The 14,659-nt window shown below is 40.0% G+C and overlaps 1 protein-coding gene and 2 long non-coding RNA genes across 9 annotated transcripts in view; 2 read left to right on the top strand and 1 right to left on the bottom strand.

Moving 5' to 3' along the window:
• Positions 1–13,013, bottom strand: part of LOC138353686 (uncharacterized) — a 26,903-nt gene extending 13,890 nt beyond the window's left edge. Inside the window, exons 1-2 of one of the 7 annotated variants that reach the window (XR_011223256.1) lie at positions 12,961–13,013; positions 11,553–11,745 (exon numbers count right to left, since the gene is read on the bottom strand). This is a non-coding gene — a long non-coding RNA (uncharacterized lncRNA). Of the gene's footprint in view, positions 1–2,326; positions 2,463–11,552; positions 11,746–12,557; positions 12,682–12,860 lie in introns of those variants that run through there. The other 6 variants (XR_011223255.1, XR_011223260.1, XR_011223257.1 and 3 more) reach the window with 6 other exon arrangements.
• On the top strand, positions 2,372–5,820 carry LOC123768170 (uncharacterized). Its single transcript, XM_045758570.2, has 4 exons — positions 2,372–2,501; positions 3,315–3,483; positions 4,896–4,954; positions 5,505–5,820. Exons 1-4 carry the CDS (start codon positions 2,499–2,501, stop codon positions 5,604–5,606), a joined length of 333 nt encoding a protein of 110 aa, XP_045614526.1. The 5' UTR covers positions 2,372–2,498; the 3' UTR covers positions 5,607–5,820.
• Positions 12,849–14,659, top strand: LOC123768172 (uncharacterized). Its single transcript, XR_006774058.2, has 3 exons — positions 12,849–13,031; positions 13,871–14,030; positions 14,376–14,659. It is a non-coding gene; the product is annotated as an uncharacterized lncRNA (long non-coding RNA).

Here is a 14,659-nt window from a genome sequence, read left to right as displayed (position 1 = left end):
TCAGAAAGATGTACTCACCTAGGTGAGTACATCAAGTACGGACCTAAGAATGTACACATGGACAAGTGAACACATAATGCACACACATGAAGTACACACACAAGGAGGAAGAGAAAAGGTCTTATGCAAGATATATGTAATAAGACACTTTTCCACTATTGTGTTAATACCTGGAACTGGAGCGCCAGGCATTGTCCCGAAGGTATGGAGGGATGGGACGGATACCTATACCATAATCACCAGGAACCCAATGACCCGACCAGGGTTCGAGCCTGCAATACTAGGGCTCATCCCCACTGGCGTACAGGATACTGTTGCAACTTCACTGTGTACGTCAGTGATCGAGCCCCTGGTAATGCTACCTCCCCCCCTCACACCTCAACCCTCACATCTCAAACAAAAGAGCCGAAACACTGTCGGGGAACACACTAGGAAAGAATAACAAAGCCCTTCCAAGAACTGGTTCACGTGGAGGGAAAAACTCGTCTTTCGCAGTGGAAACTAACTCCTCGACCACCGTCAACTGGTCACTTGAAGGTCAACCTTCACCGTCAACTGGTCACTTGAAGGTCAACCTTCACCGTCAACTGGTCACTTGAAGGTCAACCTTCACCGTCAACTGGTCAATTGAATGTCAACCTTCACCGTCAACTGGTCACTTGAAGGTCAACCTCCACCTTCAAGTACAACACTGGTTAGGGTGGGTCAAACAAACCTATAAAGCAAGATAATTAAAGGTGACAGATAGCCTGAGACACATCATGACAGATAGCCTGGGAGACATCATGACAGATAGCCTGAGAGACATCATGACAGATAACCTGAGACACATCATGACAAATAACCTGAGACACATCGTGACAGATAACCTGGGAGACATCATGACAGATAACCTGAGACACATCATGACAGATAACCTGGGAGACATCATGACAGATAACCTGAGACACATCATGACAGATAACCTGGGAGACATCATGACAGATAACCTGGAGGAGATAAAGATGTCTAAAAGAAATTATCAGCATCTTTGGTGTTATAAGTGGGGAATATCATCTGTAAATCCCTGTCAGAAGACCACCTGTGTTTACCTGTGGATTCCCCCGCCCTCTCTCTGTCTCTCTCTCTTCCTCCCTCCCCCTCTCTCCTCTTCTCATTCTCTCTCTCTTTCCCTTTCTCACTCTCTCCCTCGCCTTCCTCTCACTCACCTGATGCATCTGTTCGCCTAGCAGTGCAGAACAGAGGTACCTATAGGAGTTAAACAACTGTTGTGGGTTGCATCCTGAGAGTGGTCAGTAGTTGGTCTGGTAGATATGATAGAAACAATAGGTTTGCATCACATTACACAACCGTTGGATAGAAAGCTGGGGTCCAAGAGCTAAAAACTTGATCTTGCAGGCACAAAAAAGGTGAATACACACACACACACACACACACACACACACACACACACACACACACACACACACACACACACACACACACACACACACAAATGGAATGCGTTAAGTAGTGATGTGGTGGAGGCTGACTCCATACACAGTTTCAAATATAGATATGATAGAGCCCAGTAGGCTCAGGAATCTGTACACCAGTTGATTGACAGTTGAGAGGCGGGACCAAAGAACCAGAGCTCAACCCCCGCAAACACAACTGGGTGAGTACACACACACACACTCGTAGTTCTAAGGGCCCCGGTTCGATTCCCGGTCGAGGCAGAAACAAATGGGTAAAGGTTTTTCACCTGATGCCCCTGGTCACCTAATAGTAAATAGGTGCCTGGGAGTTAGACAGCTGCTACGGGCTGCTTCCTGGGAATGTGTGTGTGCGTGTGTGTGTGTGTGTGTGTGTGTGTGTGTGTGTGTGTGTGTGTGTGTGTGTGTGTGTGTGTGTGTGTGTGTGTGTGTGTGTGTGTGTGTGTGTGTGTGTGTGTGTTAGAGAAATATATGTAGTATACATAATAAGATGAATAAATATATAGGTTAGAAAGGCGGGCTCCAGGAGCTTATAGCTCGATTCTACAAGCATAAATAGTAAATACACACGTATGTGAGCCCAGTACTCTAGCATGCAGCTCCAACTTGGAAGACCCTCTTAAGCACAAAAAAGTTGTTTGAGATAAAAAAAAAATAATGCAACGAAGGAGAATAGAAGACATACACAATATTTTCATGAATCGACACAGAGAGACAACTATGAACAAGAATTCAAACATAAATGCCACAAAAATCAAATTAATAGGAGAGACATTACACAAGGGAGCTCTAACGACTAGGAACATTTCCGTAAGTTCAAATATTAAGTGCACGCTGAAGCACTCACGTACCCAGGTGTGGGATTCAGGGGTGGTGGGGGGAAGCCAGGTGTGGACTTCAGGGGTGAGCGGGGGGGGTCAAGACAGTATATTAGGAGCTGCAGGAGACCAGGAGAACACACACATCCTGAGGACCTCGTCGCCTCGCCTGCTCTTCCACCACCACCACCTCCTCTCAGTAAACATGGTGGGTAAACACTCAACTCCAACTTCTCTAAATTTTATCATCAAAACATCTAAACCAAACCTTTAGAAATATTAAAGTTTTACATATATAATTAAGACAAATCCCCACATATATGATAACAACATTTAAATTTTTAAATTTTAAATTTTTAAATTTTGCCCCGAGGGGCGAGTTTATTGGGCAGCCCCACTCATCCTGTGAGTGGACACACCGCCATAGCAGCATGTACAACACTCCCCAACAGGAAGAAAACCCGCTGGGTTGTTCATCCTGTCACTTGTACCCAGACATAGCTGGGACTTGCTTAACTGTCTCAAGTGAACAGCTCCTCAAACAAGAAGATTAACATCTATCAACCCTTAAAAGCTTATGTTATCTTGCGGGTGCAAAATGGGGAAATCTTTTAAGAACAGTATCAATATTTGACAAATAGTGTTTTCCTAACTCAAACAATGTAGGGTTTATTATTCTACACATACTTCTGATGTCTCTCAGGTGTTCACATTCACGTAGATAGTGGTCAAGGCGGATCAGCACAAACGAAGATATATGTCCTGAATTATGTATGTGTGAATGTAACTAGATGAGGCTTGCCCACAGCTGAAAATGAAATAAGTTTATTGAGGTAAAATACACACAAAGGGATGAGATAGCTCAAGCTATCCTCAAGCTATCTCAAGGATAGCTTGAGATAACTCACGCTATCCTCACCCCGTTCAGTAAAACGTGTTCATACATAGACACACACATCACAAACAATAAACATATTACCGCACATTCTGAGAGATAAACATATATACATTTCTCCCACAGCTGCGCGTGCTGGTGTTGTCCATGCTGGTGGTGGCGGCCCTCGGCCACCTTCCCCGACCCAAGCCCCCACAGCCGGGCTGTAACTACTACTGCACCAAGCCCGAGGGCCCAAACAAGGGCGCCAAGTACTGCTGCGGTCCCCAGTTCCTTCCCCTAATTAGGGAAGAAAGTAAGTATTGATATCATTAGCATCGTGCATCAAATATTCCTCAGTGTAGTAACTGGCTCTCTCCTCAGTGTTGACAGTGTAGTAACTGGCTCTCTCCTCAGTGTTGACAGTGTAGTAACTGGCTCTCTCCTCAGTGTTGACAGTGTAGTAACTGGCTCTCTCCTCAGTGTTGACAGTGTAGTAACTGGCTCTCTCCTCAGTGTTGACAGTGTAGTAACTGGCTCTCTCCTCAGTGTTGACAGTGTAGTAACTGGCTCTATCCTCAATGTTGACAGTGTAGTAACTGGCTCTCTCCTCAGTGTTGACAGTGTAGTAACTGGCTCTATCCTCAATGTTGACAGTGTAGTAACTGGCTCTCTCCTCAGTGTTGACAGTGTAGTAACTGGCTCTCTCCTCAATGTTGACAGTGTAGTAACTGGCTCTCTCCTCAGTGTTGACAGTGTAGTAACCATCCCTCATCAGTGTTGACAGTGTAGTAACCATCCCTCTCCACAGTGTTGACAGTGTAGTAACCATCCCTTATCAGTGTTGACAGTGTAGTAACCATCCCTCTCCTCAGTGTTGACAGTGTAGTAACTGGCTCTCTCCTCAGTGTTGACAGTGTAGTAACCATCCCTCTCCACAGTGTTGACAGTGTAGTAACCATCCCTTATCAGTGTTGACAGTGTAGTAACCATCCCTCTCCTCAGTGTTGACAGTGTAGTAACTGGCTCTCTCCTCAGTGTTGACAGTGTAGTAACCATCCCTCTCCTCAGTGTTGACAGTGTAGTAACCATCTCTCTCTCCTCAGTGTTGACAGTGTAGTAACCATCCCTCTCCTCAGTGTTGACAGTGTAGTAACCATCCCTCTCCACAGTGTTGACAGTGTAGTAACCATCCCTCTCCTCAGTGTTGACAGTGTAGTAACCATCCCTTATCAGTGTTGACAGTGTACTAACCATCCCTCTCCTCAGTGTTGACAGTGTAATAACCATCCCTCTCCTCAGTGTTGACAGTGTAGTAACCATCCCTCTCCTCAGTGTTGACAGTGTAGTAACCATCCCTTATCAGTGTTGACAGTGTACTAACCATCCCTCTCCTCAGTGTTGACAGTGTAGTAACTATCCCTCTCCACAGTGTTGACAGTGTAGTAACCATCCCTCTCCTCAGTGTTGACAGTGTAGTAACCATCCCTCTCCTCAGTGTTGACAGTGTAGTAACCATCCCTTATCAGTGTTGACAGTGTACTAACCATCCCTCTCCTCAGTGTTGACAGTGTAGTAACTATCCCTCTCCACAGTGTTGACAGTGTACTAACCATCCCTCTCCTCAGTGTTGACAGTGTAGTAACTATCCCTCTCCTCAGTGTTGAGTGTAGTAACCATCCCTCTCCTCAGTGTTGACAGTGTAGTAACTATCCCTCTCCTCCACAGAGCACAATGGTTTCTGTCCTCCTCCTCTCAAGGACTGCACAAGAATCCTACCACCTCAGGTAAGGCCTGGTAAATCATTTGTGGTAGTAGAGGTAATACCCAAGATACAGGTATTTCCACTTACCTTACCTTGAGGTTACCTTGAGGTGATTTCGAGGCTCAGCGACCCCGCGGCCCGGTCGTCGACCAGGCCTCCTCGTTTCTGGATAAATCATTTGTGTTAAATATAATAAATATTATATTCATCAAATCATCATAAATACCTTGGACACAGGTATATTTCACACTAACTCCTCTTCTATGGGGAATGTTGAGTATAACTGGAATCGTTCCTCTGGACCCAATTTTATCATTTCTGAATTATCATGGACCTGCCCCTCCTTCGTTCGAGTCCTGCGATTTTTAGTACACCAATATTTGGTCTGTGGGGATTTAGTCGTCAATTGCGATGTACTACTGGAGAGGATTGGGTGCATGGGCGGTTTAGTCGTCAAATAGGAGCTAAATTCCATGGATCGATTCTGCAGTTTCCCATATTTTTGTCTTTAGGCTATTACATAAACTTGTTTAAAACATCAATTTTATACGGAATGTGTATTTCTTCCACAGGTGTGCCCCCATGACGGACATTGTCCCATAAACCAGAAGTGTTGCTTTGACACCTGTCTCGACCTCCATACCTGCAAGCCTGCACACTTTTACATCAATTAGCTTGAGAGGAATAGCGTAGTCGCCGCTCCTCTGTGTGGCACTTCAAGATGGATCTAAGTCAATGATGATTCCCTGAGCTGAACTACAACAATGCTGTGCTTATAGGTTGTTGGCTCGCTTGTTCACTTTGTATTGTTTGGTGTTTATTTTAAAGGAATATATGTTTCATGTATAAATGAGAGGAGTTTTGTCTATTAAATAAAAATACTTTTCATATTATGTCTTAATACTACATATTTACAATAATGATTGAAGAGAAGAAAACAGAGAAGAAAGATGAAGGGAAGATGTTTCTCATGAGAGTTGTCATGGGTCTACTCCTTGGCATGTACTAAATATATTTTTGAATGCAAAATAAAAATATATAAATTTTGGGTACGAAATGGCGACAAATCTTGAGCGTATTGAGTTGCGCGCATTAAGTGTGAGAACAGGTTGACTATAGACGCTATATGTAATAAGGAACTTAAAATTAAGTTGACAGCGTTGTTAAATACAACAAAATGGTAAATAATTCAAATGCAGATAAACCACAAATGTCCTGTGAACATTATCTTTACTTGAAAATAAGAGTCGTGTTGAATCAGCAAGCCTAACTCACTGCTTCAGCACGTCATTTTGTTATTAACATATTTAAGTACATCTGCATTTATGCAGCTATCCCTAGACTATATATAGGGTGTCAAAAAACTAGGTCCGTGATGTTAAAAATCCCCATCACACAGGATGGTTAGTCATTAATTGATCAGAGGCATGTGATCAGTATTCTGCACTGACAAACTCTTGGTGCATAATGAGGATATCATCATCAACACAAGAGTAAGTTGACCAATCCACATACTAGAAAATGAAGGAACGACGACATTTCGGTCCGTCCTCGACCATTCTCAATCGTCTTGAGAATGATCCAGGACGGACCGAAACGTCGTCGTCCCTTCATCTTCTAGTGTGTGGACTGGTCAACATACATCAGCCACGTTATTGTGACTCCTAGCCTGCAACACAAGAGTAAAGAAGGTATCAGTGATACTAAAAGTCTCCATCTAGGACATCCCGTCAATTTCGCGAGCCGCTACCATTTGTAGAACATCAGATTATTGGTCTTAGGTAAAGTATACGTCAAAATGCAATATATATATACTATTAGGAGAACAGGTTGCTTGTTCATGGGTTCACGGAGTCCTCGGTTATTAGAGGTAATTTATTTAGAAATGTGTGTCATCATTACGGTGGTGCGCGTCCTCCTTGACTCTAACCACAGTGTAAACATCTGCAATTGTTAACGTTGATAAAGCCACCTGTCCTCAGGCTAGGCTCCGCCAGACGCCGGCTTATTGACCAATTTCACGGCCTATATGAAAGGCTATTTCATATACTATACTTCTTGAGGTTATCTTGAGAATAATAACTTCAATACCAATAATTAACCTCAATATACTATACTTCTTGAGGTTATCTTGAGAATAATAACTTCAATTCCTATAATACTTCAATACCAATTAATAACCTCAATACCAATAATACTTCAATACCTCTACCTGAACGTTCTGCACATTCAAAATTTATATTTTCTCAAATATAAGGTTTAAAGATGTGGCCGTCTCCCAAGGAGCATTAATCAATTTTAACGTACTGTATATTAAAAATAGGTTTGTTCTAATTTATATAAGTTAGTACCGTGGTTTAGTTTGCACGCTGTTTACCTATGTTGGAGTCTTTTTGTATGTCACAAATTCTTGTTTGAAGCAACTTTGAAACAAAACACATCGAGAAAAATACCATTACAATCTTCAATGATGGTCATTTTTTTATTTTAACAAATTTGCGTTAGCGAGATTGAAAATTGAAAATCTTGCTAACGTTATGTATAAATTAAAATTATGTACAAACTAATAAAGAACGAACTAGCAACTAGCGCATGGTATTAGAAGATTTATCATTAATTTTGTTATTTCCTAAGTAAGTAATTATTAAAAGAAGACACCAAACCAGGAAGGTTATGTAATTGTTATTTCATAAGAAACGGAAAATAAATTCGCATCTTGGAATAAGCACTGTACAACAATAAGCCTATTAGTAGGCTGACTGACACAAAGTACTTTCGCACCATATATAGTTTTCACTCATATTGCCTTTCTTGTCAAATCATTGAAACTTGCCAAGATTTTTGTTTCAATACCTCTATGCTTAAGTGTTTGTTCCACTTGTCTACAACTCTATTTCCTTCCCAGTGTATACATGTATCCTTTTAAAATATAGATGTTTTACAGTTTAATGTTAATTTTTTAATACAGTATTGATTTTATGTTAACACATCTTTGTATTTATTTGTCTTTCATTCGCTTGTTTTCTTCATTTAATATTGCCAACCACTTGGGCTGGATGGTATTTCTCTCTCACACAGCAAAGCTGTACATTAGTATTTAAATTGCTAAAGCTTTTATATAAAAAAAAATTTGTTTTCCTTAATGTGTACATTAGTATCTATTACTGTTGTCTTGGCTTTAGGTCTTTACTAATCATTAATCTCAGATCCCCCTTTTAAAAGGATTTGTCGATATTAACTTTATGGAAGTATATTTTGTGTTACATTTCCCACTATGTCAGAAACAAACAATTTTCAACATCGAAAGGCATTACCCACTACTGAGAATTTTAATGTAATACACTTTTTTCCTGTATCGTCTGAAAAATTGCATTATTTAGCTGTTCATCCCAGTATCAAGCTCAGTAATGTATGTCGTGAATAACAGAGGGCCAAAGGCAGAACCCTGAGGCACTTCACTTGTGATTGTTCTCTATTCAGACTTCATACTCTTAAGCTCACTTCTGTGTTTTATTTATTAATACTGCCCTAATCCAGTTCAGTGTTTGTCCTCCAAATGCATCTTCTTCGGCAATTTTCACTCGTGTTTATTGCTAATGAAGTAATGTTATCCGTCGAAAGTATTTGTTTACAGAGCGGAAGGGCAAGTGAGCGGGTTAGCAATGTATATAAAGGCTGAGAGTTGCTGACTGCCACACACTCACATCCAGACTTCGTCTGCTCACTCCTTTACCTTCCGAGCTACAATAATCATGGTCACTTTACACCGAATTCGTCGTCCAAGAATGCTATTATATTGTACTAAACATCGTAGGATATTGACAACAACAAAAAATGCCTGATGCTAGGTTTCAACATTTATCAACTTGATGATACCTCTCACATATTAAGACTCAATTACAGTTAATTAATATTTCCAATGTATTTTTGTCAGCAGCTGCGAATTGTGGTAGTGACGTTGCTGGTGGTAGCAGTGACTGGTCAGATTAATAGGACACCACCACCACGTCCAGATGGTTGTAACTACTACTGTATTAAGCCAGCAGGAGCTAACAGAGGGGCAGCCTACTGCTGTGGCCCCGCAAACCTTCCTGTGAGACCTGAAGAAAGTGAGTATGCATTTTTGGGTGACCTTTTAGCGCTGTAGACTCACAACTACCTGGTCCTGGGTTCGATTCCTAAGGCAAGTGAGGTGTGTTGGCACGATTCCCCAACCCCGATACCTATGTTCACCTAACTTTAAACAGGTAGCTGCAAGTTAGTCAGCTATTATGGGTTGTATGCAGCAAAAAAATTGCCTATTTTTGACCTACTGAGATTTCGATAAGCCTAACAGGCGTCCTGTTCCTGCCAATGGGAAACTATTTTAATGACAAAATAGCTAATTAAAATGTGTCTCATATTGACAGTCGTGTAACTTCCCGTCTCCTCCGCAGGGCACCCTGGACGGTGTCCTCCTCCTCTGTCAGTGTGCACTAGCTTCGCCTTTGCAATACCGCAGGTTAGTTCTAGTTAATGTGCAGACGTTTTGTATTTTGGTCCCTACTGGTAGAATAATTGTGTAATTTGTCTATTTTTATATCCGCAGTTAAACTGCAGTAAATAGCATTAAAAATTATACTAAATTAATCTATACTAAAAATATAATCCATGTTACTCATTTAAATTAATTTTATTAGACTAGTGATAGCAGTATTTTCATAGAACATGTCTTCCACGCAGTATTTTCATAGAACATGTCTTCCACGTAGGTGTGTCCACATGATGGCCATTGTCCCCGTAACCAGAAGTGCTGCTTTGACACCTGTCTCGATTTACACACCTGTAAACCTGCCCAGTAATTATAATTAATTTGAGATCAAGAACGCAGTCTGTTGTTCAGCTGTAAGTCGTCTGAAGATGGAACTTATCACTGGAAATTCAGTCACTTGGTGTTGGATTTAAGACATCAAGCTCCTGGTCATCCAGAAAATATACTTTAGTTCTGAATATAGTCCAGGGCTATAGTATACCCCTCAGTATATCTACACAAATGCAAAATACACCTGTGTCTTTGTTTTTTGTTTTTTTGCTTATATCTTCAGCTTACTGAAATATCCACAAAAACTTTAATTGTTTCTTAATATTGCTTTGAATTAATAATTTATTTTCATGAAGAAACATTTGTTTCGTGGATAAAATAATTTTGTTTATTTAAAATAGCTGCTTGAAATTTTTTTTCTGCTTATGTATCATAATTATATATTAAATTTTGTCTCACCAAAAACTAATCTATTTACTGAACTGACTTTTGGTTATATGATCCTAACACATATATAAACGTAAAAATTAAAATATATATTAAACAGTATCCAGAATTAGCAGAATATATAGCTACACTGTGCCTGCAAAGGTCACTGAATTACTCTTGATCACCTATTCACAAACGAGCCCGTCCTCTAGAGTTTTCACAACGTCACAAAACGTATATATTTCAAATGAAGATTACACAAAAAAATTACAATTAAATTAATACATCACGTTTGGCACGATACTGTAAATCTCCGTCATTTCAAGGCGGTACCTGTGTTTCCAGGTATGCCTCCTGAGATTGGCAAGATTTACCTCAATTGTGTTATGTTATGTATGGTTAGGTTAGTCTTTTACTAAGTTATTCTTTGTTCCGTTAGGTTAGTTTGGTTAGAATACATCTGATGAAATCAATTATCAGCCAATTTCGATTTGTCTACCTCGCTTCAGCATACCAATATATAGCCTAGTTAACTTACGGTAAAACTCTCATGTATATACACCTTCTTCCTCTTAAGGAAGTCATTAAGGTGTATATACAGAAATTAAATAATTGTTATTATAAGTATAACCAGAATAAATTCCCAATGGATTATCTATACGGGAATTTGTAGAAGATTAGTTAAGCTAATTTATTTAATAATTATAATTAATATTTATATATTAAAATCAGGATTGTAAATGACTCTGATCCCTGCTGTCATTTGAGCATTTGTAATAGATAGGAACGTTTGTGGTTCTGCTCTAAAGACACGTTACTAGTCCATGAAGTCTTGCTCGCGGGTTCACAGAGTCCTCGGTTATTAAGAGGTAATTTTGTTGGAAATCTGTGTCATCACTACGGTGGTGAGCGTCCTCCTTCACCCTCAGGCCACAGTGTAAACAATTGTCTTTGATGACGGTAATCATCACTCTCTACTTGGTGATGACGGTAATCATCACTCTCTACTTGGTGATGACGGTAATCATCAGTCCCTACTTAGTGATGACGGTAATCATCACTCTCTACTTGGTGATGACGGTAATCATCACTCTCTACTTGGTGATGACGGTAATCATCACTTTGAAACTTAGCACAACAGGGAAAATATCACTGTAATCTTCAGCCAGTTGATTTGCTTAATTATTTATTTCGCCGACCCTATTTGATCCCTGGCTGCCAAAAGTATGTTAATAAATATGCCAAAATTATTACCTAAATAGTATAAAACCTGACAAAAAGTTCCAAATTTAGAATTTAACGTACAAATGAGATTAATATTTATAAAAATACAGTATACTTGAAATATACTGTGTAGATAGTAAAATATAATTAAATATGTATTACTTACCTCTTGCTTAGAAGGTGGCTGCTTCCTCTATTTTTTATACTGCTTGATGTTTTAGCAAATGTAGAATTGTGGTGTGAATTTAGTGGTCTGTTTCTTTCAATGTACTTAAGGCATGTAAGAAAGTATTAACAGTTTCCGTTCTATGATTTAATAGGTTTTTCACTTATGTTAAGCGGAGAAAATCTTGTCACAGCTGCAAAGGGGGAATGAGGCGGTGACAGGAAGTTCATCATGAGGCGGTGACAGTTCATCATGAGGCGGTGACAGTTCATCATGAAGTGATGACAGGAAGTTCATCATGAAAGAGAATAATGCCGAGAAACGATTATTATCACCGCATTTTCCCCGTTGAAAGTTTGCATATCTTCCTATATAGTGTAATATTCCCTTATAACTCACATTCACAATAGTTACAAAAATGCTTTATACTGGTCATTCATACTTGTAACGACCCACCCGCAACATGGTTCATGAAGCAATATGTTGTTTAAGACACTTTGTGTACGCACTTGACTTTTTGCAATTTCTTTTTAGGAGTCACCACCGACCCGCCCGAATCGCTGTCATAACCAGTCTTCGTTTCTGTCTCACAATGACGGGGTTTAAAATATCACCATACACAAGCACTTCACAGTACACGAGTACTTCACAGTACACGAGTACTTCACAGTACACGAGCACTTCACAGTACACGAGTACTTCACAGTACACGAGTACTTCACAGTACACGAGCACTTCACAGTACACGAGTACTTCACAGTCCACGAGTACTTCACAGTACACGAGTACTTCACAGTACACGAGCACTTCACAGTACACGAGCACTTCACAGTACACGAGTACTTCACAGTACACGAGTACTTCACAGTACACGAGCACTTCACAGTACACGAGTACTTCACAGTACACAAGCACTTCACAGTACACGAGCACTTCACAGTACACGAGTACTTCACAGTACACGAGCACTTCACAATACACAAGTACTTCACAATACACAAGTACCTGGTGACACCATGTGCTGGTGATAGAGGCCCCTGCACCTGGCAGGCAGGAGCCATGTGACCAGTACGTCCACACTTAAAACAGGTTTTCAATTGTCCACTGTAAATAAATTTAATATAATGACCTGCTACCGACACTGATGAAGGAATATTACGGTGAAGTTCCATTTTTACTGTTCTTGTTCCATTTAAACGCCCTTTCCCTGGTCCATAGGTAAATTTATTGAAACGAACATTGTCCACTTTCCCATATTGTTGACTTGAGAATGGTCCAGGACGGACCGAAACGTCGTCGTCCCTTCACCTTCTAGTGTGTGGTCTGGTCAATGGTCCAGGACGGACCGAAACGTCGTCGTCCCTTCACCTTCTAGTGTGTAGGAGCGACGACAAACACGTCCACCCACCAGACGCCAGTAGCAGAGAGAACCACAACACGTCTGCTCACCACCACGTCCACGACGAGACTCCTTATCATGTAATAATTTCCCCCTGTAAATTATTGTAAATATAATCTCCAATATCAGTGGTTGATCAAGAGATGGGATTACGTATGATTTCGGTAGTATCATGGCGAGACTTGTTCTATGAATATTTGCCTGACGACGGTCGATGGGGTCCAATGACTAGGCTACGACCTCCATTTTATATTACGCTAAGTAAATGTTTTCTCTTGTAAACATCTTGATTTGTGACGGATGTTGTCTTTACCAAGGAATGTTTATAGGACTGTGTATAAGTAGTCTTGGATATATTTATTTGGGTAGTAGGTACCTATTTTTAATAGTGAGTGCTTAATATTGTAACCATGTTTACAGGACTAGACATTTAATTAATGTTTTTAAGTTTCGTCATTGTAATTTTTGTGCTTCATTTCTACCAACTGATTAGTCCACTCACAGACAAACAAGTGTTGTAATGGTCATACATATTACTAGATAATGAGATGAATTTTTGAGAAGATATTCTTATAGCTGCGAAACTTCCGCTCAATAAAAGTCATTTTCATATTCGAGTTTCTCTTCATTGCTGAGACATAGTCTACCCGGTTTGGTGCCTTCTTTTAATAATTACTTACTTCACTTTATTGCTAAATCTTTGAATATTGCTTTCTCGGGTCAGTTATTTCTAAGTAAATTAAGCCTCCTACGCATAGCTCAGCCAGCATACAAGTGTTCCTGCATCACATGGTCCTTAAAATCTGCTACAAAAGTTCTTGCTTCGCATCCTATCAAACTTGAGCACAATTATAGCATGGAGTACAATAAATGGGATTAAAAATAAATCAATTACATATAATTGCTCTCTATACGTCAGTGAAGGGCACCTGGGAGGGTCTGGCCAGGTATATAGCTGATGAGATAATGATGGGATCATCACTCGCCAGAAGACCTCATCAGCTCACTCACCTGAAGTACTCATCAACACATCCTCACTCACCTGAAGTACTCATCAGACCCTTGAGTCTCCAATCACGGTAAGTGAAAACCTAATCTTACGCCTCCTTGTGGGCCAAAAGTATTACACAGTGTAAATGTAATTTTTATTCGTGTTTGTTTTAAATTTCCCAATTTCAGTTTATTTTTTAATTTTCCAATTGTCATTATGTATCGGGAGAGAATGTTTACGTTAGTGTAGGTAGAGTAGCTTGTTGTCTACAAAGGAACATTTGACTAGAAACTTTTATGAAGTAAATATCACTGTAAACATTAATTTACATCTTGTCAGCATTAATGTAGTTTTCCTCATTTAGAACAAAATGGATTTTAAAGAAACTATTGGACACGAATTAAATTTTTAAACTTGTTTTTATTTCTACCAGGGCGCCAGCAGCCTCGCAGGAAACAAGACGCTATCTCATATTAAAAAGTTTTCTAGGGATAACTAGAACAGCTACATTGTTCTCTCTGCTAGGTCGCTAGTGACCTTGCAGGAAGTAAGGGGCTGTATCATGTTATGAAGTTTCTCTAGTGGCACATAGAACAGTTGAATTGTTCTTGCGGTCAGTTCATCATATATTTAATTCCTGTTGGTTGTTCAACATAGTTGCTTGATAATCTCGAGGTCTTTGTCTCTCGAATTCATGCAAGCTATAAACATATACTT

The sequence above is a fragment of the Procambarus clarkii genome, chromosome 59 (assembly GCF_040958095.1).
Source record: "Procambarus clarkii isolate CNS0578487 chromosome 59, FALCON_Pclarkii_2.0, whole genome shotgun sequence".
NCBI lineage: Eukaryota > Metazoa > Arthropoda > Malacostraca > Decapoda > Cambaridae > Procambarus > Procambarus clarkii.
The sequence above is the reverse complement of the archived record's forward strand: the minus strand, read 5'-3'. Positions and strand labels throughout refer to the sequence as shown.

Coding starts and splice junctions, on each gene's coding strand:
- LOC123768170 (XM_045758570.2), top strand. Junction 3,484..4,895: donor TCCCCTAATTAGGGAAGAAA/GTAAGTATTGAT, acceptor TCTCCTCCACAG/AGCACAATGGTTTCTGTCCT. Junction 4,955..5,504: donor CAAGAATCCTACCACCTCAG/GTAAGGCCTGGT, acceptor TTTCTTCCACAG/GTGTGCCCCCATGACGGACA.